Source organism: Tachypleus tridentatus, chromosome 2 (genome assembly GCF_004210375.1).
Source record: "Tachypleus tridentatus isolate NWPU-2018 chromosome 2, ASM421037v1, whole genome shotgun sequence".
Lineage (NCBI taxonomy): Eukaryota > Metazoa > Arthropoda > Merostomata > Xiphosura > Limulidae > Tachypleus > Tachypleus tridentatus.
In genome coordinates, this window is record NC_134826.1 from 48,460,948 (window position 1) to 48,487,227 (window position 26,280).

General features: G+C 35.3%; 1 protein-coding gene across 1 annotated transcript; it reads left to right on the top strand.

The window, feature by feature from the left end:
• The first annotated feature begins 403 nt into the window (after positions 1-403).
• On the top strand, positions 404-26,280 carry LOC143243073 (uncharacterized). Its single transcript, XM_076486811.1, has 6 exons — positions 404-1,607; positions 4,891-5,433; positions 16,145-16,338; positions 18,313-18,467; positions 20,620-20,762; positions 24,282-26,280. The coding sequence occupies exons 2-6, from the start codon at positions 4,940-4,942 to the stop codon at positions 24,355-24,357; spliced, it is 1,062 nt and encodes a 353-aa protein (XP_076342926.1). The 5' UTR covers positions 404-1,607; positions 4,891-4,939; the 3' UTR covers positions 24,358-26,280.

The following is a 26,280-nucleotide window of genomic DNA, read 5'->3' on the forward strand; positions in this document are numbered from 1 at the left end:
CTTTCAACTGTGGAGGCGTTATAATGTGACGGTCAATCCCACTATTTGTTAGTAAAAGAGTTGGCGGTTGGTGGTAATGACTAGCTGGCTTCCCTCTAGTCTTACACTGCTAAATTAGGGATGGCTAGCGCAGATAGCCCTCGTGTAGTTTTGCGCAAAATTTAAAATAAACCAAACTCTCCTATTTTTGAAATGATAGACTATAGGGTTTGGTTTGGAATTTTGCGCAAAGCTACATGAGGACTATCTGCACTATCTGTTCCTAATTTAGCAGTGTAAGACTAGAGGAAAGCCAGCTAGTCATCACCACCCACCGCCAAAGTCTTGGGCTACTGTTTTACTAACGAATAGTGAGATTAAACGTCACATTATAACGCCCCCACGGCTGAAAGGACGAAGATTCGAACCCGCGATCCTCAGATTACGAGTCAAACGCCTTAACTTACCTGGCTATACCGGGCCTAGACTATATGAAACGCAAATAGGCAACAGCGCTCACCGCCAAATCTTGGGTCACTCTCGTCTAACCGAATAGTGGGACGTGACTGCTACCCTTATGCCACACTCAAAGTTTCGAAGTTTACAGCAACAGGAAGCAAATGTTGAGTCGTTGGAACCATGATCCGGTATCCATTATTAAGATAAAATATTTTAAATCTCTTCAATTTTTAAAGCGAATATTTTCTCAAATCTAAATAAGGAAACACAGAGCATTTACCTGACCAAACACAAATCGTTCACAGCGTTAACTAGTCCCGGCATGGCCAGGTGATTAGGGCGTTCGACTAATTATCTGAGGGTAGCGGGTTCAAATCCCTGTCACACTAAATATGCTCGCCCTTTGAGCCGTGGGGGGGTTATAATGTGATGGTCAATTCCATTACTCATTGGTAAAAGAGTTGGTTGTTGGTGGTGATGATTAGCTGCCCTTTCCTCTGGTCTTACACTGCTAAATTAGGAACGGTTAGCGTAGATAACCCTCGTGTAGCTTTGCACGAAATTCAAAACAAACAAACATTACCTGTCGTCTCCCAGCGTATTTGTTTGTCGTTCGCGATAGCTTCGTTGTTATTTAATTTCTTTACCTGTTTCTTTCTTTTGGTTACCAAAATGGATAAAAAACAATCTTATATCTGATAGTGAAGTAACGTCACTTCAACTGCAATGAACGTTGATTTTTATACCGCAAGAGGGCATTCTACTTAAAAATAGTATCAAGTATGTGCTTTTGATAGAACAACGTTTAGTTTAATTTTAAAAGTAGGTTGAAGTTAATTTAATTAATTAGTCAAGGAGTTCTTAATCGCTTTACATGTGCATTCATACATGTGTCTGTATTGCGCATGTCACAGATGTAGATAATTCAATTCATGTAGTTAGTTTCCCAATTGATTTCTTCATTCAGTTGAAATTATTGTTGGTCGAGAAAGCAGCGACACTCTAAACGAATCCACGCACTTGCAGGACATATTTCAGACCCGAAGCGAAGCCTAGTGGCGTTGCACCTTCGGTTACAGAACTGTGGTCCTGTTACATAATAACCTAATGTACAAAGTTCGGACCTCAAATTCGTTTTATTAGGGAATTCTGAAGAGATGTAAAACAAGGTAAGGCATACATGTGTGTCATCCTGTACTATTTTCTTCAGCTTTCACTTCATAAGCAGATATAAACAAATGTAGATAGATTAATATATACAGAGAGAATGAATGCAAATTTGTACTTATAAAAAACACGTTCAAATATATTAAGTACTGTGGTTAATTTGATTTTTTGTTAAATGGTCGATTAATATAGTTTTTTAAGAAATTTAATTTTTAACACGTTAAATAGTAAAAACATTCGCTATTTCTTTTAACATTTGAAGTTTTAACTTAGGCAGACAAATTTAGGATATTTTAAACCCTTCATGGAAGCCTGACTATGTTTGAAAGTAGGGGTAACAACTGCCGAATACAACGAGGCAATTTTGGTTGCTTGTAGTTAAACAAAAAGCTACACAATGGGCTATCTGTGCTATGTCCAACACGAGTATCAAAGCCGGTTTTTAGCAGTAAGAGTCTGCACACGTACCACGAGGGTGTGTGTGTTTTTCGTATCGCAAAGCCACAAAGGGCTATCTGCTCAGCCCACCGAGGGGAATCGAACCCCTGATTTTAGCGTTGTAAATCCGGAGACATACTGCTGTACTAGCGGGGGGCACCACGAGGGAGACGAGGCGATTTTTTTTTTATCTTTCGTAAGGAGTCCAGAAAAGATAATTTATACTTCTTGATCTGTGTCAAATAACTATGGGGGCACTTCCTCCTTCTTCCTAAGTCGTATATTCGTCATCGTCTTTCGAAAAATGCGATTGTGAGGTTCAACATGTAACAGGCAGTTTCGTAAGTTTACCATCATTCAGCCCGGTTCATGGGAACTTGTCTAGGTAGAAGAAGGATACAGATGTATTTCCCCGTTACATCAAACATGCTCGCCCTTTCAGCCGTTGGACGTTATAATGTGATGGTCAATCCCACTATTTGTTGGTAAAAGAATAGCCCAAGAGTTGGCGGTGGGTGGTGATGACTATCCGCCTTCCCTCCAGTCTTACATTGCAAAATTAGGGACAGCTAGCGCAAACAGCCCTCGTGTAGCTTTGCGCAAAATTCAAAACAAACTAAACCAAACCAGATGTATTATCCCGAGCCCTCTAGGAAGATCGTGGGTGTTTTTAATTTGAGACAGTGGCAAAAAAACAAAAAAAACCTCTATTTCTTACGTTTATGTTAATTCAACGAAAGAGAAGAAAATATTTTTTTCCAAATTACCGTTAATTTGTGTTTGTTTGTTTCATTGCATATTTGTTTTAAAGAGAGGCTGTAAGTGACAGATCTGGAATATACATTCTGTAACAATTAATATTATACACCTAAATCTACTCTTTCTCCAAAAGGTATTTGTATTTGTGAATAGATGTTTCCTAATTAGATTCTTTCGTGCTCTAATATTAGATTTTTACATTTTTATTTTCCTAGTCCATCTGACTATTGAGAAATTTTTTATTTGACTGTCTGAATGTGTAGAAAAAATTGATTTTCCTGTTCTGTCTGACTATTCAGGAATCGTTTAACTTCCTGCCCTTTCTGACTATTAATAAACTTTCGATATTTCTAGTCCATCTGACTATTGAGAAACCTTTTGTGTTCCTGGTCTGTCTGACTATTGAGAAAAATTTTACTTTCATAGTCTGTGTGACTATTTAGGAACTTTTGACTTTCCTGGTCTGTCTGACTATTGAGAAATTTTTTATTTCCTAGTCTGTCTGACTATTGAGAAACTCTTTAGATTTCAACTATGTTTCAACAACTAAATAACTACGTTTCTATAGTTCATTCAGTTGTAACAACTTCAGTTCTATCATGACCAGTCTATAGTGTATAGTGTTAGGGGTTCGTCTTGTAGCGAACATGTTCACAACAACAGTGAGATAAAAACGTGTACAAAAATATTTAAACCTGTATAGAAGGAAGTGTGAGCATCATTGAGTTCTTGATTTGGTTACAATTTCATCACAGTAGTAACTTGATCTCAATATAAATCCTGGCTGAAGTTAAATCAACAGCGAAATCTTACAGTTCAATTGTGGTTGTAAACGTTTTCTAGTATAAAGTCCAACTTTTAACGACAGAACAAATTTCAGCATTGAGGTACCTATGCTTCTGTTTCTTCAGATAGTAGATTGACGTTGTATAGACTAGCTTAAAACACTTGCGAATAATTTGAAACAGAGTAGAAAGGAAACGTTGGTTTTAACAGGTTTTGATAAGTGTTGTTTGTTTGTCGTGGTTGTTTAAAGCAAAGCCACATTTGGCTATCTGCTGTGTCCACCATTAGGAATCTAACCTGGATTTTATCATTGTAAATCCTTAAAATTACCACTGTGTCCTCTAGAACAACTGGAGTTGTGCCGTTCAAAGGAAAAAAATTATACATTGATGAATCTAATGCAGTATAACCAATAGTTGTGTAATAAGTTATACTGGTAAGTTATTTTATATGTTTCATAACTGCTTTCGGTATAAAATTCGACAATTTTAAGTTTTTTCAGAAATATAACAGAAAATGTTTAATCATTAATTTCCTGTTCACGTATTGTCCGTCAAATTTGTTCAAATTTAGCTATATTTAATTGTTTGTTTGATGCTAAGCACAAAGCTACAAGATGGGCTATTTGTACTCTAACAACCACAGGTATCATAACCAGGTTTCTAACGTTGTAAGTCCGCACTATATTTGAGTAAATATTTGTCTTAATTTTTACAAAGGAAATATTTAATGATAAAAACAGTATCGCAAATCTTGAATTCGAATTATGACAAAAGTGAAAAGTTGAAATCGGATGGTCCTATTTTAGGATCAAAAATTACTCTGCCCCCAAAACAATGAAAGTACAATCGTGAAGTTGTAATATTACAGCTATATCAATGTAAAGTAACTGTTATAAGATAATAACATCGCTTCACTTAGTTCGTTGTTATAAAAATTAGGCATTTGGTGATAAGTCATCTGATCCGAAGCACATATTACAATGAAAATTTGAAAAACTTCAACTTCAAATTAAATTTAAAAATCTTATCTTATATTTTATATACAGAAAAACATTGAGAACAGACTTTTAATTTTATATTTTCTTGCCAAATGCCGAGACTTTTAGTCGATCTCATCACCCGTAGTACGGCTATGACCATGTCTCTGATGAATAATCATTGATAGTAGACTTTTAATTTTATATTTTCTTGCCAGATGCTGAGACCTTTAGTCGATCTCATCACCCGTAGTACGGCTATGATCATGTCTCTGATGAATAATCATTAATAGTAGACTTTTAATTTTATATTTTCTTGCCAGATGCCGAGACCTTTAGTCGAGCTCATCACCCGTAGTATCAGGTACGGCTATGACCATTTCTCTGATAAAAAAATGTTATATCACGATGGATGAAAATCTGTCTAGAAAACAAAAGGATCTTGGAATACTACCAAACGTGAATGACGAAGACGAAGAAAGTAGGTTTCGTCTGTTGAAGGAAAGTATGTTGAAATTTCTTCGCATTTCTGAATCGGAAAAAAACGAGTCCACGGACGACGACCATGCTCTGAATGTTGTGTCCAGTGAAAACGGAGCCAGAAAGAAACCGGCAGAAAAACCAAAACTCGTGGAAAACCAACGAACAAGCTCGGGAGAGAAAGGGCCACTGAAACATGACAAAGAACATACGGCAAACACTCAGCTGAAAGACATCATGAAGAAAACACGTAAACTAACAGTACCCCTTAATAGCAGCAGCTCAGCAAAGTCAGGGGAACACGTTAAACGAAGACATTCATCCAATAACGGTAAAAGGCGTACACATGACAGAATATTGAAGCACAGAACTCGCCGTATGAACAGGTAAGATTAAAGTATTTACTCAGTGTCAGTTTAAAATAAACAGATTAAAACGATACGATTACAGATATCGTAAATTTCATTAATCTAAATGCACACGTTAATTCGCTATGAACACAGCATACAACTTTTGGGGAAAGTTTTTGAAAACCTTAAACTTGAATAAGAACCTTTTTAACCAAGAGTGTCTTCCCGTGGCTCAGCGGTAAATCTGTAAAGTTGTAATTCTAAACATATAGTTTCGATACCCCTAGAGGGCCTATTACAAATAACCAACTGTGTTGGTTATTAGCTTTGTGTTCATCAACTAACGAACGAACTTCACCGAGAAACACCAGTAAGTAAATCTGTTTCACTAATGTCGGTGAACTATCGAATTACACTTCAGTCAGAAAATTAAGCCCCTACCCCAGTGTTAGAGCGGTAAGTCTGCGGGCTCACATCGCTAGATACCGGGATTCGATACCTGTGGTGGGCAGAGCACAGATATAGCCCATTGTGTAGCTTTGTGCTTATTTCAAACAACCAATTAATCAGAAAATTAAACGTTCATTTAGAATTAAAACTCTTTATCAACTGGTGATTTGATCACATTCCAATAATCATAGTGTTTGGTTTTACGGTGTATTCACTTCAATAGAGTTAACTTGCTTTTGATTACTTACTAATAATTGCGTGTAGTGTTTCCAGACAACATTCTCTGAAAGTTACTCATATGAAGATAAGTTTGATAATGTTCCACTTTCACCAAAATTAACCAACTTTTCTCCGAAATTCAGGGCAGTTAGAACAAACGTCAGAAAGTCGTTTTCCTGCAGATGTGAGTTTCGTATATATTTTCAAGCTGTAAGACACGCCATTTGTCTCTTACATGACTGGTGGTTAAGGTGCTTAATCGCAACCTGCAGATCGCGAATTTAGAATCTCCTCACTGAACGTGCTGGTCCTTTCCGCAGTGGGAGCGTTATAATGTGACGATTAATCCCACTATACGTTGGTAAAAGAGTAGTCCAAGAAATGGCGGTGGGTGGTGATGACTAGCTGCCTTCCCTTTAGTCTTACACTGCTAAATTAGGGACGGCTAGCGCAGATAGCCCTCGTATAGCTTTGTGCGAACTTCAAACCAAAACAATGTAATCGTTTATAATGTATTTATAATTTCATCTTTATAATCATATAAAATAGTTAAAAACAGATAATTCATTCATCTAATCTTTCAAAATTGCATTAGTTTGGAATCGAAATAAATTTCTTTTATATTCTACCTGTACGAGATCACGCTCAAAATCGATTTGTATAAATGTTGAATATAATATCCGTATGTTTGTATAAATGTTGAATATAATATCCATATGAAATACTTTTTTTTTTGCAACTGGTGAATAATATTATTACTATAATCAAATAGAAATGCAACTATAATACAATATGATGATGGTCTGCGATAGCAGTTTGAAACGCTGACCAGGTCAAAGTAGTCTTTTCTGCCTGAATGTGTTGTTAAAAAAAAAAAGAACCTATCAGAGCTTCCTGGCTTAACCTCCTTGGCCCACACAATTTTCTGTCTTCTTTTCTTTGATAGGGAAAACGTAAAGGATGAATACATTGAGAGATACGAAAACGAAAGCCACTTCTTATGAGTGTGTGTGTGTATTTTCTTATAACAAAGCCACATCGGGCTGTCTGCTGAGCCCACTGAGGGGAATCGAACCCCTGATTTTAGTGTTGTAAATCCGTAAACTTGCCACTGTACTAGCGGGGGCTTCTTATGAACTTGTGTGCTTTCAAAAGGGGCCATGTTCATCGAGAAGATTTAAGACTTCCAAACTTATACTCTCATGCTGGCTTGACATTGCCAGAAGGTTAGGGCGTGTGACTCCCAATCTAATAGGCGCGGGTTCGAATCCCCGTCCCACTAAATTTGTTCGCTCTTTCAGCCGCGGAGACGTTATAATGTGTTAGTCAATCCCACTATTCGTTGATAAAAGAGTTGGTGGTGGGTGGTGATAACTAGCTGCCTTTCCTCTAATCTTACACTGCAAAATTAGGGACGGCTAGCGCAGATAGCCTTCGTGTAGTTTTGCGCGAAATTCAAAACAAATAAACAAACAACCTTTGAAAACCACGTGTCAAGGTGAAGAGGGAATGAATAACGAAAGTCAGGCAGTATTTGTATGTGTTTACAGACTTCTGATTAATATTGTGATTGATTACAGGAAATATAATAAAACACAGATGCCAACCACATCGTTTAAGTGAGTAAACTAACACCCAAATATTGCTATTATTGCCAAAATTATAAAGTTTCGAATTCAAGGTTGTATTAACGTTGCAGTTGTTCAATACGTAGAGAACCCGAAAGTGACAACACCATTCTTTTGAGCACAATCGGAAGATGTGATACTTGCATAATGTGAATTGTTTCCCATTCACGGACTACATCCTTGTGCCTTAACTTCTGAGCTTGGATAGTCTCTTCAGTTCCAAACACTCAACCTGAATCCATTCGGGTAGCAAGTGAATTTTGTAACGAGGAAATCCACATTTCCTACTTTGGTTTCAGAACATACCACTTGCTGTAACTGTGGCCACAGATGAGAAAATATTCAGTTAGGACCTAGTTCAGCCCAGCAGTTAGCGTTCTGAATTGCACACCAGAGGTTCTGTGGTTTGCAACCAGTTACCAACAACAATAATAAAAATCGCGTTCTTCAATTTTGGGCCAAGTGTACGATAAAAGTGACAGTCAAATTCCACTGTTTCGTCATACAAAAGTAGCTCAACAATTGGCGGCGGATGCTGTTAACTAACTACCTAACTAACGAGCACTGGACTCGAAGAATCTAGTTCCGTGCTTCCCAGATGGTTAGGGCACTCGACTCGTAATTTGATGGTCAAGGGCTCAAATTCCCGTTACACCAAACGTGCTCACCCTTACAGCCGTGGGGACGTTATAGTGTGACGGTCAGTCCCACTATTCGTTAGTAAAAGAGTGACTCTGAGTGACAACCTAATGGTAAGATATATCGTAATTCGGTTTCGATACCCGTGGTGGACAGAGCACAGATAGCCCCTTTTGCGTAACCTTGTGCTAAATTCCAAACAAACAAACTACAGTAATTTAAAGCTGGCCACATCCTGTTTACGTAGAACGTGTAACAAGACACAAACAACTTGTTTTAAATTTTTGAATAATTTTCTGAATCTTACACAATAAAATGTATGTTCACTTTTTGACGGAATCTTACACAATAAATTACATGTTCACTTTTTGACGGAATCTTACTAAAATGTATGTTCACTTTTTGACAGAATCTTACACACTAAAATGTATGTTCACTTTTTGACAGAATCTTACACACTAAAATGTATGTTCACTTTTTGACGGAATCTTACACAATAAAATGTATGTTCACTTTTTGACGGAATCTTACACAATAAATTGCATGTTCACTTTTTGACGGAATCTTACACAATAAAATGTATGTTCACTTTTTGACGGAATCTTACACAATAAAATGTATCTTCACTTTTTGACGGAATCTTACACAATAAAATATATGTTGACCTTTAAAAGGATTAGAAACGATAGAATTGCACACTTTCTTTCATTGTGTTTCTTAAGATTTAATTTTGTTAGTTAATATAAGCGACGGCAAAAGCTGTTCGGGCTAAATTTGTTACAACAGCTGTTGTTGATTGTTTGAAGAAAATTAAAGTCTATCTTTATTTATTTTTATATTTTTGTTAATTCTCAGTGGGTTTGGTTTGATATACCTCAAACGGAGTCTACCTGCTTCACATACAAAAATTACTACTAAATTCGCTTTCTCTATCATTTAGATTTGCGAGACTTGGTAAATCACGAAACCATTACTTTCGATTTCCCCACAAGATTCCGTCAGAGGAAAAAAGAAATGCCAATCGAAACGTTCCGTTTGCTACTTGAAAATGAATTAATGTGTGAATTCCAAGTTCTAATGCGTTTGTCAGAAGAACAAATCAATCTCTTGGTGCTGCTGCAGGAAAGCTGCTCGGTTCGCTTTCAGCTGCATACTGTAATCACCAGAGCAGAAGTTCTATCGGCACAGCCATCGACAAGTAGAAGAGATACCAATTAAGATAAAGAAATTCACAAGTGCAGGAGTCACTCCAGTATCTTTACTCAAAGTATTTGATGGGGCAGGCTATGAGAAAATCATATAGTTCGTTACTCTTGTAGTGTACTAAGAAAATGTATAATTTTTTTGGTCATTATGCTTCTACAAAGAAGAGAAGGTTGAATTTGACAGCTCCTGTTATTCCGTACTATACTATCAAAACGATCAAGAGGGTTGGAGCAGAAGGTGAAATATGTTCTTTTGACGATATGTAATAAAGTCAGTTGGGTAGAATTACACGTTAAGAGGAACAGTATACGAACTGACTGTATAAACTTCGAGATACTGATATTATAATGTACTAGCCGATTACCCGTTGAGCCAGCGCATTAGATCCGCATGTGACGTATTCATGACGTCATATTTGCATCTGAGAATGGAGCAAAATAAAGTTCTCCGTGATAGGAAACAGAGGCGAAACGGGAAAATCGTGACTCCTATTGCAAATCTAAATACACACAGGATAAAAATTTCGCGAAGTTGGGGATTGCAAATTGCATAATAAAAAAGTTTTTCCAGTATCATATAAGCAAAAGCTCCGTTATAGTATGATGATTTGTCGTTTGATCTGACAAAAAGCATGTTTTGCTGGTCTAATTGGTTTTATTTTCATGTTTTAAACATCCATCTATCTATTTTTCTTGTATTAAATCAGAAAATCAGTTTCTTTAAATTTAAATCTTTAAAATGTCATCCAACCACTTACAACAACAGGTTACTTAATTCGTATTTTATTTTGATAAACCTAATGTTTTTCTTACACGTACACCTTAACCCACCTCCAGTAATGTGGCATAAAATTTGGAGGCTTATAACACTTTAAAACCAAGCTTGATATCCATGGTGGGTGCAACACAAATTGCCCATTGCTTTACGCGTAACTACTGTCAATCAAACATTAAGTATGAGATGATGCTTAAGAATACGTTTGTTTGTTTAATTGATTCAGAAACCATAAGTTTCGATGAACGTAGTATTTACCCAATGTTTAATGTGGCTTGAGAAAGGTAACGTTATGCATGTAGTGGATGGATGGATGTGGTAGTGGGTGTGTGTGTGTGGAAAGTAAGGGGTGAAACGTGCTCGAGCAAAATAACTTACAGCTATTTTGAAACATCTCTACAGTTATAACACGAGCACGTTTCACCCCTCACTTTCCACACACACTACCACATCCATCCACTATATGCATAACGTCACCTTTCTCAAACCACATTAAACATTGGGTAAATAGTACGTTCATCGAAACTTATGGTACCTGAATCAATTATACACCACTCTTTCAGAATTTAATTACTGTTTTCATGTTTTACTTATCGTTGAAAATAATAACAAACCTTACAACGCCAGAGGATATCGATCTGTTGATAACCTAATATCATCATTTTCCATATTTTACTCGTAAGTTAAAAATAATAACAAAACTTATTATGAAACTTCCAAACACAGATAATGCTACACTGTTTTTGACAAGTTTCAACTTATTTTCATATTTTTTGAGATTAGAAACTGTAAACTTAATCATGATCATGAAAAACCAGTATATAAAAATTTACTTGTGTTAAAGTAAGTTAGATCTTTATAGATATGAGTTTGTTTTTCTTGTGTTTAAAACTTCCAATAAAATTGATCTTACACAAGTTTATCTCATGATCCAGCCGTTTGATGTATTTAAATAAGTTTTCAATTCCGTTGTCTTTGTCACAAATTGTACAATTCAAATGTCTTATGTTCTTTCATTTTCACATATTCGTCTAACTGTTTTCACATTGTTTTCATTTATGCAGTAAATCACCCTAACTACGATTAAATCCTGGACTAATATTTATTAAAGTTAGTTTACGTATTTCGCAAATTTCCATACTCGTCACATTTTTAAATACAATAGTTTTTTTATAAGACGTTTTTTTATATATATATACATTATTTATCCGGAAACAATTTCCAAAACTTAGATAAGCATATCACACGAGAAATTGATTTACTGAATCTTGCAACGTGCAAGATAAAAAAGAAAAGATGAATTCGTGACGAGAAAGCTGGAAATAAAGCGAGCGAACCAGTTAAAGCTTGATCAAAAGCCCCTGACGAGAACCAATCGAAAAAGAAAAGAAAAAAAAGAGTTCTGCGTGACCCATGTACGACGTGAGGAAAAATTTTCACGTTAGAATTTTTGAAACTTACGTTTAATCGAAGTCATAAAGTAAGGTTTTGTTAGCTATTATTTTTTAATATATGATTTTTTTTCATTCTTATAGTAACAACGTGCTTATTTAGCCTGACGACAGAAAAACGAACGGAGGGGAAAAAGAATAAAAAAATAAAAACAAAGGATTCCGTTCAAAGTTTTAAATGGGTTATTTATATACTTTCGGAATTCTTATGAGGTTTTAGGCCTATCGTAGAAATGCATACATTTCTAGTTTCTACGTTTCCTTATCCACTAAGCAAAGTCTTTTGTTAAATCTATATATAACTGTTTAATACATGAATTTAAGATTATGCCCAGCAAAACTACTTATCATAAAACACGCAAGAATATCTCAAACGTGAGGAAAAATTAGGTTTCGATACCATACAAAATGAATTTTCTGACTATCACAACATAAAAACGTGCTTGTGCATAAACTAAATTAAGCAAAAATGTGCTTACACATTGACTGAATTAAACAAATATGTGCTTGTTTTTGTTTCTTTGTTTGTTTGTTTTGAATTTCGCGCAAAGCTACACGAGGGCTATCTGCGCTAGCTGTCCCTAATTTAGCAGTTGAAGACTAAATGGAAAGCGGCTAGTTATCACCACCCACCGCCAACTCTTGGGCTACTCTTTTACCAAAGAATATTGGAATTTACTGTCACATTATAACGCTCCCACGGCTGAAAGGGCGAGCATGTTTGGTGTGACGGGGGCTCGAACCCGCGACCCTCGGATTACGAGTCGAGTGCTTATAGATCATCTTGATAAGTGAAACCTTCTGTGCTGAGGACAGGGTGTGGCCTTATAATTAGTGTGTCTGGATTGCGAATCAGGAGTTTCATGGCTCGCGTCCATATTGCTACAAAAATACGTTTCGCTTTACAAAAATGAAGGTCGAATCCCGCTATTCGGTAAGCCAACTGTAACGTGAGATTTACGGGGTGAGGGGTGGTGGGAAGCTGCCTTCCCTTTAATGCGTGAGCTAAAAATTGGGGACAGTTGGAACAGGGTAACACGTCCGCTTCTGTCTCTGTTCGTTGTAACAAGATGATAGGTATTTTGAAACTGGTTCAAGAAGATTATTAGTTTGTCACATTAGTAAACACTTCACCCCTTTTATAACTATGTATATATCGCAACCAGGAGATCATTAGGGTCTAAAGTTGTAAAGGTTTTTACTTTATAAGTACAAGTTAAGTAAAAAAGAACAAACACCTATTTACATAATACGATGATGGTTACCCCGATAAGTTTAGACTTACCCCTTACATTATTTTCAAGGGTATAACTACTGCTTTGTGAAAATGACGCAAGTGTGCGGCCACCTATCTTTGTATTCTGTAATTTTGTATTTGTTTTACTTTATTTAATTTGTGTTTTTAAAACTGTTTTTCTTTATAACCTTTGGAGATGGCCCAACGTACTAATTATAAGTGGGTCAACTGTTCATATTGTACAGTCAGACATTCTCAGTGATGTCGAGAAAACTCACTTGTAGAGAAATTTATATGCAAAAATAGCACGTTTGGGTTGAGAAAATATTTTACGTAGAAGAGCGAACAACGTTTCGACCTTCTTCGGTCATCGTCAGGTTCACAAAGAAAGAAAGAGGTAACTGACCGGAAGCTGACCACATGTTTGGAAGGGGTTATGTAACTGAATGTCAGAATGTAGAGGGCGGTATTAGATGTTTGAATATATAATTTTATTTATTTTATTATATTTAATATAGGTATAAAGGCGTTCCTTTATATTGGTTTATTTTGGGTTTAAGTTGTTGTATAAGTAAGGCTTCTTTAATTTTGCGTTTGTTTATGTTTGTTTCTTTATTTAGTATTTGAGTGTTTTCTATGGTTTTGTTGTGTTTATTTGACTTGCAGTGTTCGAAAACGTGTGAAGATGACTTTTATGTACGCTCTTCTACGTAAAATATTTTCTCAACCCAAAGTAAGACATTCTGGCCTCTCTCTTTTTTCTAGTTTGCAGTGTAATTAGTAAGTAACGATTGGAAAAAAGTTTTGTAACGTTGAGTGTAAATTATTCAAGATTTACGCTATGAATTCTTTATTACGAACAGTTTAAGTAACGTACGTTATTTTGTGGCAAAAATTACATATTTTTCTTTCAAATGAAGCTAGTAATCGTTGTCATTAAACATATGTTTTAAAAACAGGTTCTTTTAAGATTTCAAGTGCCCGTACCAATATGTAAAATAGTGAAATTTGCCTTTAAAAGGTATAGGTATCAATCAGTCCAGGTTCCAGTTTTCCTCAACTTGGGGATAAGCCAATGGTACGTATAATGAGGCAACATTTAAAATTGAATTAAAGAATGGCATTAGCTTGGGGAGCCAACGACATTTCAAGGGGGAGTAATCCCCTCAGCGCCGGCCGTGACAGCCTTTACCAATGTCATGACTAGGTCACACGGTGTATGAAGTCCTATAGATTTACTTAATATAATGTTATTTTGTAGATTTAAAACGTGGGTTACCACCCCATCTAATGGTAACTGATTTCTAAGAAATTCAATATCACAAAATCCTGTATCGTAAGAAGTGACAAAGCTAATTAATTGGGATAGTTAATGTCACCAAATACTGTATCGAAAGTCTTAACAGTGTCAATTAATTAAGACAGTTAACATCACTAAATTCATAAGTCTTAATATTGTCAATTAATTAAGACAGTAAACATCACTAAATACTACATCATAAGTCTTAACACTGTTAATTAATTAAAGCAATTAATATAACTAAATACCGTATCATAAATATTAACACTGTTAATTAATTATGCTCTCACCCTTATTCAGAGGGCGGATAATGAGTTTGTGATAATCACCCACTTTTTCTATAATCTTCTAAGTATCGAAACTCAGTTTTTAGCGTTATAAGTTCGCACACATATTGCTGAGCCACAGAATGTTTTTTTTGTTTTTTTTTACGGAACAGAGATATTTGACCAGTGTCATATTTTTACAAACAGTAAATTGATTGATTAACACTATCTCATCATTCAGGAATAATAAAAAGTTCGAAATAGATATTAACATTTAGACATAATTTCAGAAGAGGTTTGTTTGTACTTAAACATAAAGTTATACAATGGGCGACCTTTGCTCTACTCCTATCGGGTATCGAAGGCCGGTTTCCAGCGTAACAAGCCTTCAGAAAAGGAAAATGAAAGAAAGTTGAGTAGAACAATTAGTTGGGAGTAGAGATGTTTATATAATAACTGACAGTTAAACCATTAAGAAAGTACACTGAAAACACAAGTGAAAATCGAGCCATCATAATACACAACTATCAATATTACATATAAGTTATTAAAGTTAGAGACAGTCTACAAAATAATTAAAATTATCAGGACGACTACAACCGAATAAAGATAAGAAAAAAATAAAAGGTAAAAAAGTGACAGTGTAACGTTATACTAGGTTCTAACTGATAATATCTCAAAATACTAAACGTTATGTTGTTACTGAGTAAGGCCAGGTATGGCCAGGTGGTTAAGGCACTCGACTCGTAATCCGAGAGTCGCGGGTTCGAATACCCGTTACACCAAACACGTTCGCCTTTCCACTCATAGGGACGTTATAATGTTACGGCTAATCCCACTATTCATTGGTAAAAGAGTAGACCAAGAGTTGGCGGTAGGTGGTGATGACAAGCTGCCTTCTTTCTAGTCTTACACTGTTAAATTAGGGACGGCTAGCGCAGATAGATCTCGTGTTGCTTTGCGCGAAATTCAAAACCAAACCAAGTTACTGGGTAAACTGGGCGAAGTGTTTGTTTGTTTTTTAATTTTGCGGAAGATTACTCGAGGGCTATCTGCGCTAGCCGTCCCTAATTTAGCAGTGTAAGACTAGAGGGAAGGCAGCTAGTCATCACCACACACCGCTAGCTCTTGGGCTACTCTTTTACCAACGAATAGTGGGATTGACCGTAACATTATAACGCTCCCACGGCTGAAAAGGGCCACCATGTTTCGTGTGGCAAGGATTCAAATTCGTGACTCTAAGATTACGAGTCGAGCGCCCCCTAACCACCTGGTCATGCCGGGTAAATCATATTTTATACAATGACTTCTTACTGCATCTATAAAAATAAATATTTTTGTATTATTATTATTATTATTGTTAAGGTGACATAATTTATTGTATGCTTCTTCAATGAAATACTACTTTTTAAAAAAATGTCGCTAAATAAACCGTTTTAATTCTTAAGTGATGCAATGTTTGATTTGGGATGCTCAGTATACCACAGTTGACGTGTATTCAGAATGTCCTAATGAAAAATCGAATCAACCTTTAAATATGCTCTAGAAATAATTTATTTACTTTTAACTAAATAAAGGAAGTCTTTCCTGTGCCAAGAAGTTCATGGTGACGTCGAAACAATGGTTTCTAAAATGGCAAGCAGAGAAGACGACTTCCCTGTCAGTCACTTATCCACTGAAATTCCATCTCCAGACCTTCGAAGACCTTCATCACCATGGCAACGAAACTGTTCTAGGAACATTCAGTCGACACGAAAAACCCAAGTTCGAAGTAAGATTTCGATAACTTTTCTTTTTATCAAAAGAAATAAAAAAACATTAATATTAAAAAATTAATTATTGAAAAACATTTGTTTTATTTAAATGTTAGTAGAAAAATATTACACATGAACAGTCTCAATCGATGATATGTATATCCACTTTTTTATATATGTACGAATTGTTGTTTTTCAGTTCGTATACACGAACAACTGTAGAAATAAATTGATGTTTGAATAAAAACAATATAAGTTTAAATTAAAAGGTTCTGGATACGTAGTTATTTATTTGTTGAATTTGCACAGGTACTAGAGTCACTTGCACTAGTCGTTTCTAATTTAGAAGAGATAAATTAGAGGGATGACAAATGATGAACATCACCCATCGCCAAATCTCGAGCTATTCTTTACGAAGAAAGGTTGAATTGATGGTTGAATTATAACGCTCCTGTGGCTAAAAGGGCAAGTTCAGTTACGGTATCAGGAACATCAAAACTACATATTGCAACTTGAGCGCCCTAACCGTTAGTTTAGATCATGTTGCGTTGTTAGATATAGACCAGAAAAAAAATATATTGGAATTTTCATATATCTCCGTACAAGTTTTGTAATTAGCAATTGCTGAATTTGTCTCAAGTAGAGAACTTTATCGGACTATATTGTAGGAAGTTATGATAAAAAAAGAAAAAAAAAAAACATTAAAAATAACTCGCAGATTTTGCTTCAGCGTTTAAAAATAAAATTTAATCCTAATTTAGCAGTGATAGACCAGACAAAAGGCAGCTAATTAACACCACATGCACCGCCAATTCTCGGGCTGGACTTTTACCAACGAATAGTGGAATTTACTGTAACATTATAACGTTCCTATGGCTGAAAGGGTGGACACGTTCAGTATAAAATTTACAGACGACTTCCCACTACTTAACCGTAGCGTTGACATTCTTGTATAATGCTGTAACCAACTGGAATAAAACTCCATATCCGATGGACAAAGGTTCGTTTCACTCTTTAAAAACATCTTCTATGTGAACTGGGCCCGGCATGGCCTAGCGCGTTAAGGCGTGTACTTTGTAATCTGAGGGTCGCGGGTTCGCGCCCGAGTCGCGCCAAACATGCTCGCCCTCCCAGCCGTGGGGGCATTATAATGTGACGGTCAATCCCACTATTCGTTGGTAAAAGAGTAGCCCAAGAGTTGGCGGTGGGTGGTGATGACTAGCTGCCTTCCCTCTAGTCTTACACTGCTAAATTAGGGACGGCTAGCACAGATAGCCCTCGAGTAGCTTTGTGCGAAATTCCAAAACAAACAAACAAATCTATTCGAACTAATTCGTTTGTGACGTCATGCTGTTGACCATGTAAACAAATGAATATGAATCAGTGATTAAAACAATAAGTGAATGTTATTAAAGTCATTAGTTATACATCATTTGTGAACTACCATAATAAATTTACCTGTTTCTGACACGTGTAATATACTTCAACGAAAATATTTTCTTTTTCTAAAGAATTGTTTTAATGAAATAAAGATAGAAGTATTTTTACTAATTCGATAGCATACCATAATCGATTAGAACATTTTTAATTTTATAGACGCGTATCTTGTCTGTTGTTCTCGCCGTAGTAGTTTCTTTAATTACTTTGTGATAAGGCCCAGCATGGCCAGGTGGGTTAAGGCTTTCGACTCATAATCTGATATAATCTGAGGGTCGCGAGTTCAAATCCCCGTCGCACCAAACGTGCTCGCCCTTTCAGCCGTGGGGCGTTATAATGTGACGATTAATCCCACTATGCGTTGGTAAAAGAGTAGCCCAAGAGTTGGAGGTGGGTGGTGATGACTAGCTGCCTTCCCTCTAGTCTTACACTGCTAAATTAGGGACAACTAGCGCAGATGGCCCTCGAGTAACTTTGCGCAAAATTCAAAACAAACCAACTTTGTGATAAAATTCATCACGACGCTTTTTGTTGTTATTTTTTTAATTAACCAGGAAACAAGAAAAGAAGGGCAACACCTGTCGAGTCTGTTGAGACTAACAAAACTTGCGTAGAAATTTCAGTTCCTGGTAAAACAGATAGGGTAGAATCTGTGCGTCGCTTTCATGATAAGAAAACAAAACCAGAGGATTTGGTTAAAATATCTAAAGTGAGTAGTATTATAATGTTATTTATTTTTATGTATTTGTGATTCTCATATTTTATTGTTCTGATAATATGAAGTACAATGACTTCGAGAACTGGAATAATATGAAAAACAGTGGCATCAAAAACTGGGATAATACGAATCATACTGACATCGAGCGCTAGAATAATAAGGAACACACTGACTTTGTGAGATAGGATAATATTAAATATACAAAACACTGAATAGGGGCCGGGATTCTGTTACAGTAGATGTCTGTGACTTCCTGGCGATAAATTCGAACAATAAAAGGACAGCACACAATCCAATCATCTTAAAATAATATATTCAAATAAAGCCAAACGTATGTACAATAATTCTGTGCACTATAGGGTGTCACAGTTGTGTCTAAAGCTCTAAATATGTAAATTGGTAAATAACGTGACAATCAAGGCCGATATCGAATCGCTGTAGATTGGAATGCATCAGAACTGCATTTTAACATTGTTTGGAGTTTTGTAAGTACTGTGTGCGTGTAGTGTGTGGTTGATCGATTTTGAGAAATATATGCAACAACCCTTTTTGGGATAAAAATTCATACACTCAGATCACAAAGATATATTCAGATTAGGGATTTTGAACTTCCCTAAATTTCCCTACATAATATCATCATGAAACAAAAATGTAGATCATCTTCATGACCCAGAAACACCCAAAAAATATCTGCAATAATGAAACTTATGAAAAGCAAAAATCAAGTAATTTGTAAACCTCCTACATTGCCACCACATATGAACATTTTCTTCAGAAGAAGTGTATTTGGCACCTTATCTGACATATGGGAAAAGCGGAAATATCAGAGATCCTAAGTTTCAAGTATAGCCATATATACCCTAGAACTATCGACTGGAGGCTACTCTCCGAAAAATTGCTGCAGACTTGAAATGCTCTCCAAACACTGTCCAGTACATCCTAGATCGTGAGACAAGTAAATTTGAAAATAAAAAAGTAAGAGGTGGAACACCTAAACTCAATGATACAGATGTTAAGTATCTTTGTTTATGTAGCCTTCAGGACAGAAGGAAGACTGCTACTGATCTCAAGCATGAGATAAACAACCATGTATCAAATGACAGAAAAGTGTCCAGATCTACAGTATCAAGAAGACTCAACGATAATGGAATATTTGGTCATGTAGAAGTTTAAAAACCTATATTTTGATCTCCAAGTATTGCCAAGAAACGAAAATTTGCTTTAAAAAATACAAAAACTAGACTGTTGATATTTGGAAAAAGCAAGTTATACGTCCAGCGGAAAGAAGATGAAAGATATTTCAACGCATATCATCTTCCATGAAGCATGGAGGAAGCAGTGTGATGGTTTGGGGGTGTTTTACTTCTGAGGTGACAGGAGATATTTGCAAAATATTTGAAATAATAGACCAGCGCAAGTACCATCAGATACTTATCCACCGAGGTAGAATCATTTAACAATACAGAAACCACTGGCTATATATAGGTTGGATGTAAAATTAGTTAGCCGAGAACGAAGCTATTGGAGTCATTCAAACGATGCAATAGCCTCCACAGAACTTCGATCTCAACCCAGTTAAGCGGATCTGGGATTTGATTGATCAAAAACTTAACAAATCAAAAGTCACTTCCAAAGAAACTTATTGGAGTGTAATAGACACATTTGGAATGAAATATCAAAGGACACTTTGATTAAATACGTTGCAACAATGCCTGAAAGACTCTGCAGTCATTAAAACAAAAGGAGGACAAACAAAATATTAACCGTTTACTGAACTCAAGCACTTCCACTAAGATTCTGTTGTTCTAAATATAAAGATTAATAAAATGTTGATGTTATTCCGTGTGATTTACCTCTCATTGTTCTTTTAAAGTAGCCTAATATATAACTTTTGACTTTATTCTAACATTTTTGCACAGTACTGTAGAACGCATTTCGGTCACTTTGAAATGAATAGATCCTGAGAAAGAAAGATAGTGAGGGAGACTTCTAATCAGTTTTTTTTTTTTCCAGTGGTGAGCTTGTGTGTTAAGAATAGGGGTTCGATTCCTGTGACAGCTCTGCGCAGACGACCTACCCTGCAGCTTTCTGTTTGAAACGAACAAACAAATAAACACATTTTTATTTTGTTCTTTCTCCGTAGGATTTTAGAAAGTTTAGTCAAGACAGCCAAATATCTTCAGGCAATAGTAGTCTGTCACCTTCCAGCAAGTGGTCATTACGAAATAACCAGTTAGGTTGTTATACTTCCTCATGTGATCATCAGGGGGAGCGTTCTTGGAAGAGGTAATTATTTTGTATTATTTTAAGTGAATAAATGACGTAATGTGTGCTGAACCTACGCAGATATTTTTCAATATATTTTTTCAAATAACTTTTTTAACTAAATTTTATTTGTTTGTGAGAACAGAATTTTATAAAGGATTTTCTGGAAGATTATTATACATATGGAAAGCTTCGCTTACACCTACTTTATTTAACACTAACTAAAGTACCAGTCTTCTGGACGGAAGTTATGTAAGTTTGTATTAATAATAGGTGATTACTTTAGAACACGAAAAGTCGCTTCCCTTATATGTAATTGTTTTTAAAAAGTCACAAAATGCCCGTAAAAACTGCAAAATGCATAACTGAAATTTTGTACGTAACTCCGTATGGACTTAATAAAACCTTCGACCAATTTTGGTGAAGATCCATCTGTACCGAACTAGTTAAATGGACAAACAACAGATAGTACTATTATATTTATATAGATATATAACTGTTATTGAAATAACTTTAAAATAATGTTCGCTACTTGCCTGTACTTGCTTCTGCACCCTACGGAATTATGATTCAACGAGTTAAGTCTAGAATCGATATCCGTAATAGAAACTGTGTTCTGACTGAATTTCTTTCACTAGCTAAAATAAGATTGTAATATTGGCAGAAATCGCTTCTCTTTGTCCCCTCCATTTTTCTTTTCTTTTTTCATCACAAGAGCAACTATGACATTATAGGCAGAAATAAAAGTTTCTTGTATTTCATTTACGACATCACAAAAATAACCTGGTCTGAATAACGTAAATAGCCATTGTAAACACCCTTACTTTAAGGTACAAATTTATACAGTTAATTTTCTGACCAACAGAGATTGACGAGTGAAACCTTGATTAAAACATTGTGCATTATGAAACTACGTTGTAATCAACTAACGAGTACAAAGTAGGTTTACAGACGTAACGGAAGGAATTCTCAGTGAATACGCTAGGCTTAACATGATACAACGATTAACGTACGTACCGTCTCAGGATGTATATGAAACTGTGCTGCTTAGTCACGTTCAATAGTATTTCAAAACATTATACGCTGATGTTCCCCAAGAATGGAAAGATTTAGTTGAAAGAGAGATTCCCCCAACTACAAATACGACACAATTTACTTTTGATGTGTTTGATTCAGACGGTGAAAATGTTATTCACTTGAATGATCCACCTGTTAAAACAGGTTACAGGTTGTTACGCTAGAACTCTACTTCCTTTACGGAAGAAATTACTGCTTGGAAAGATATTTTATTATATACTAACAGGAAGAAAATACATAAATATACTTATCATCCATTTATGGGCTCTGTCTTTGCTGATGTGGATTATTTGTTTTATCACAATGCCTTAATGGCAAACAATAAACTTGTTTACATGCAAAAACACGACACCGGTTTATGTACATTACATAGTAAAGACACGGAAACAGTAAGGTATTTATATTGCACTTGTCCAATAGTTCAACCCTTCTGGACATTAGCATTCGATATTATTTTCTTTATCACTCGAAAAGCGCTATTATTTAAACAGATAAAACGGATTATTGTAAAAGGCTTTCTTGACAGCCTACGTAGAGATGAAACTTCGAATGTATGTTTTTTATTACACAACTAAATATTGCATTATGACTGTTAGAAAAATTTGTTTAGCTAAAAAAGTTAATTTAACTTTGTTGTACTTTTATAAGGCACAAATAAGAAAGAAAATAAGTTTGATTATTCGAAATAATACTGATGTTTTATTTTTATTCTAAACTTGTTTGTCCTTGTTCAGAGGCCTGACATGGCCAGGTGGTCAAGGCACACGTTTTGTAATTCGAGGGTTGCGGGTTTGAATCCCCGTCATACCAAACATGTTCTTCCTTTCAGCTATGGGGGCGTATAATGTGAAGGTCAATCCCACTATTCGTTGGTAAAAGGGTAGCCCAAAAGTTGGCGGTAGGTGGTGATGACTAGCTGCCTTCCATCTTGTCTTACACTGCTTAATTAGAGATGACTAGCGCAAATAGCCCTCGTCTAGCTTTGTGCGAAATTCAAACCAAACCTTGTTCAGAACATTATACTTTGTTTGTTTGTTTTTTTGTTTGTTTGTTTTGAATTTTGCGCATTGCTACTCGAGGGCTATCTGCGCTAGCCATCCCTAATTTAGCAGTGTAAGACTACATGGAAGGCAGCTAGTCATCACAACCCACTGCCAACTCTTGGGCTATTCTTTTACCAACGGATAATGGGATTGACCGTCACATTATAACGCCCCCACGGCTGAAAGTGCGAGTATGTTTGGTGCGACAGGGATGCGAACCCGCGACCCTCAGATTACGAGTCGCACGCCTTAACCCACCTGGCCAGGCCGAGTTTCATTATACTTTGTTTGTCCCTTGATGATACAAACTATAACAAATAGCTTTATTGAGGTGCATTTTATTGTACAATTGTGTTTGCTTAATATTTTTATTTGTCTCCTATGTAATGTATGTGATTATGAGGCCTCCTATGGAGGATTCTTAACTTTAAAAAAATGAGTAACGGATTTGCAGGTCCAACGTTCTAGCAGAAATTAAAAGAAAACAGAAAGATTCGTTTTAGCCTTTCTGCTTCTGAGAACATTTTGATGTGTACATTTTTACAATAAATTTTTACACTCCGAAAAAGTTTAATAAAGTTACATCTGGTGCCAAAAACAGGGATTTTGGTATTGATGCTAAAGATTGTTAAATTTTATATACTTCACGCTCGTGCTTGAAACTAATCATAGCTTTTGCTTTGCAGTGATTGGTCGCGTTGATTTTTAAGTATTTTATTCGTATGTTGACCGCATATTGTTATGAATATTTTTCGTCAGCATGTGTAATAAGTGTATTTTTAAAAGACAATACTAAAGATCCTACTGAAAGTATATTTGTAAAGAAATCTACTTATTATATATTTGTCTTTGGTGGCTTTTCTGGCAACTAAATTAACTCAAAAGTGTATGGCCATCTGAAGGTCTCAGCGGAAAGTTTGAGATCTTATATCGCTAAAATTTGGGTTCGATCCCTGCGATCTGCCCCAGGCAGATAAACCATTGTGTAGATTTGTGCTCAACAAGAAAAAAAAAAAGCATTCGTTGCACAGAAAAGCCCAACAAAAATTAAAATTCAAGAACTCGTTAATTTTATTGATGTAAAAACATATTTACATACTTAACACTCCTACGAAAAGTGGGGCCTAATGGGCCTCAGAGCAACTTGAAAAGCTATTAATATTAGGCTAATAATTTTGTATTTAAATGAAATTTAAATGATATTTAATGAAATGAAATCAAATGAAATGGCAATTTCATTTAAATACAAATTTATTAGCCTAATATTAATAGCTTTTCAAGTTGCTCTGAGGCCTATTAGGCCCCACTTTTCGTGGAGTGTTAAACAAACTTGTTCAAAATTGGATTAAAATAATTAATTTTTACGTCTCGCAAGTTATCTAAGTATTTTTAACATTATATACCTTTATTTTTAACTTAGAATACAACAGCGGTCATCTACTTCTGGTCACTGTCTTTCAACGAAAGTCCAAGGAAATCGTGAATTTCGGGAATAATCTGAGATAAACACCAAGATGAGAACAAAATTGTGATATAATATTTGATTATCATTTACAATATCATACATAGTCGAATCTATATTTTCTTGGAGGTTTATGTGTGGAAGGTCTGATAACGTGTGGGCGAAGGATTCAAATTATTAATTAAAAATTCTACATTATACTCACTTAATCGTCATCTGAGCCTAAATATTTAGTTGTTACCTTGAGAATCTTCCATGATCTTGAGGCAGCCAATCACGTGATAGTGAGCGAATTCTGTAAAATGTCTGTGAGGAAATCTAGAGCAAACGAGATTGATTTGACCAATGACAGCGCACCCAAAACGACCTTTACCGCCATTGGTAAAATTGTAACACATGGTAATATTTTATGATAAAACCTGTAAACCAAACATTTACGTTTTTGTTTTGTTTTTTTGTTGGAACTGTCGGTCCTTGATTTTAAAATTATGGATCTAACTGGAGCTAACAGGCTTAGGCTGTTCTGTTGTTTTTGCCTAGTATTAAACATTCAGAAATAATAAAAATAATTATCTCTATATCGCCAGATGGCGTTATTGTTTTAGTCCTAACCATGGGTGGGTATTGTTTTTATTTTCGTGCTGTTAAACACAATCGGTTCTGTTTATAGTTCTTTTAATTTTGTGCAAAAACAAAAGTTTCATGTTCAGTCAGAAGTGGGTTTTGGATTCTATCCCCCCCCTAAATTCACCCTTGTTATTTGTGGTTTGTTTGTTTTTTTAATAATTATTTAACGTACATTTATCAGTTATTTTAATTTTTTTGTTAAAATATTGATAGATAAAAATATGTTTGCATATCAAAGAGAATTGTGTTTTGATAATCAAGGCAATAATGAATGTTATATCTCTACCGAAAAGTTTATCTTCGTATAATACAATCCAATTTAAACAGAAGAATATTCAAGGAAATAAATCTTCTAGTGTCTGTAAATTGGAATATAATAGTAAATTATAGTTTTTGGAGGAAATAGTGATTTGATTTATGAATCACATGCCATTTCGTTTGCATTTTTTTCTGTCACTTCGTGATTGTGCACAGCTTTTGTTCACGTGATTTCCGTTACTAATAGACGAATGAGAGATAAACTTATATTAGAACTGTGGAACGTAGTACACCTCCTGGAACCAAACACTTTAAATGAAATACGGTAGAACTAATGACGAAGTATAGGGAACAGAGATTAATGGGACAGTATTTTCTTTAATCGTTTGTTATGTATCTATTACGTCTGGGTTATGTAAATCTGTTATTTTATGTTATTATACTGAGTTATGTTAATCTATTATAAGCAACAGTATTGTGTATCTGTTATTTTATACTATTATACTGAGTTATGTTAATTTGTTATAAGCGATAATATTGTGTATCTGTTACGCTCTGAGGTATGGTAATCTGTTATTTCTAACTAACTCTATTATGCTAATTTGTTTAGTTAAAAATGTGATGCTATTTATTTATTTGAGAAATAACTCTGCAGTTTTCACTAATAACAATAAATGTTTGTTTGTTTTGTTTTTCCAGTAGTACGAGATAATGTCTAAGAGATCACATATAATGTTGAACAGTTTAATAAAGGTTAGCGTACAATTACTCTAATTCACTAACTTGTTTTTGTACAGTATACTATCAGAATTAATCAAAAACTTTGGATTAAATCAACTATTTGCTACATAAAACGTATTAAAATTCCAACAGCTATTTGTGAAATTAACTGCAATATTTTTACCAATGAAAACTCATTAAGCCACTCCTACTGTGTAACGTTGAAGAAGAATGACACTTGTAACAACTAATGAGACAAGTGCTAGTGTTTAAACTGTCTCGAGTCAGTAGCAGTAGCCATCCTACTTTATAAAAAAACTAATTATTATAAAAATACAAACTAAAATAATAA

Bases quoted from the DNA above. Each gene is read 5' to 3' on its own strand.
- LOC143243073 (XM_076486811.1), top strand. From the start codon at position 4,940: ATGACCATTTCTCTGATAAAAAAATGTTATATCACGATGGATGAAAAT. The intron at 5,434-16,144 runs GTAAGATTAAAG...AACTAAATAAAG, and splicing joins AGAACTCGCCGTATGAACAG to GAAGTCTTTCCTGTGCCAAG. The intron at 16,339-18,312 runs GTAAGATTTCGA...TTAATTAACCAG, and splicing joins ACGAAAAACCCAAGTTCGAA to GAAACAAGAAAAGAAGGGCA.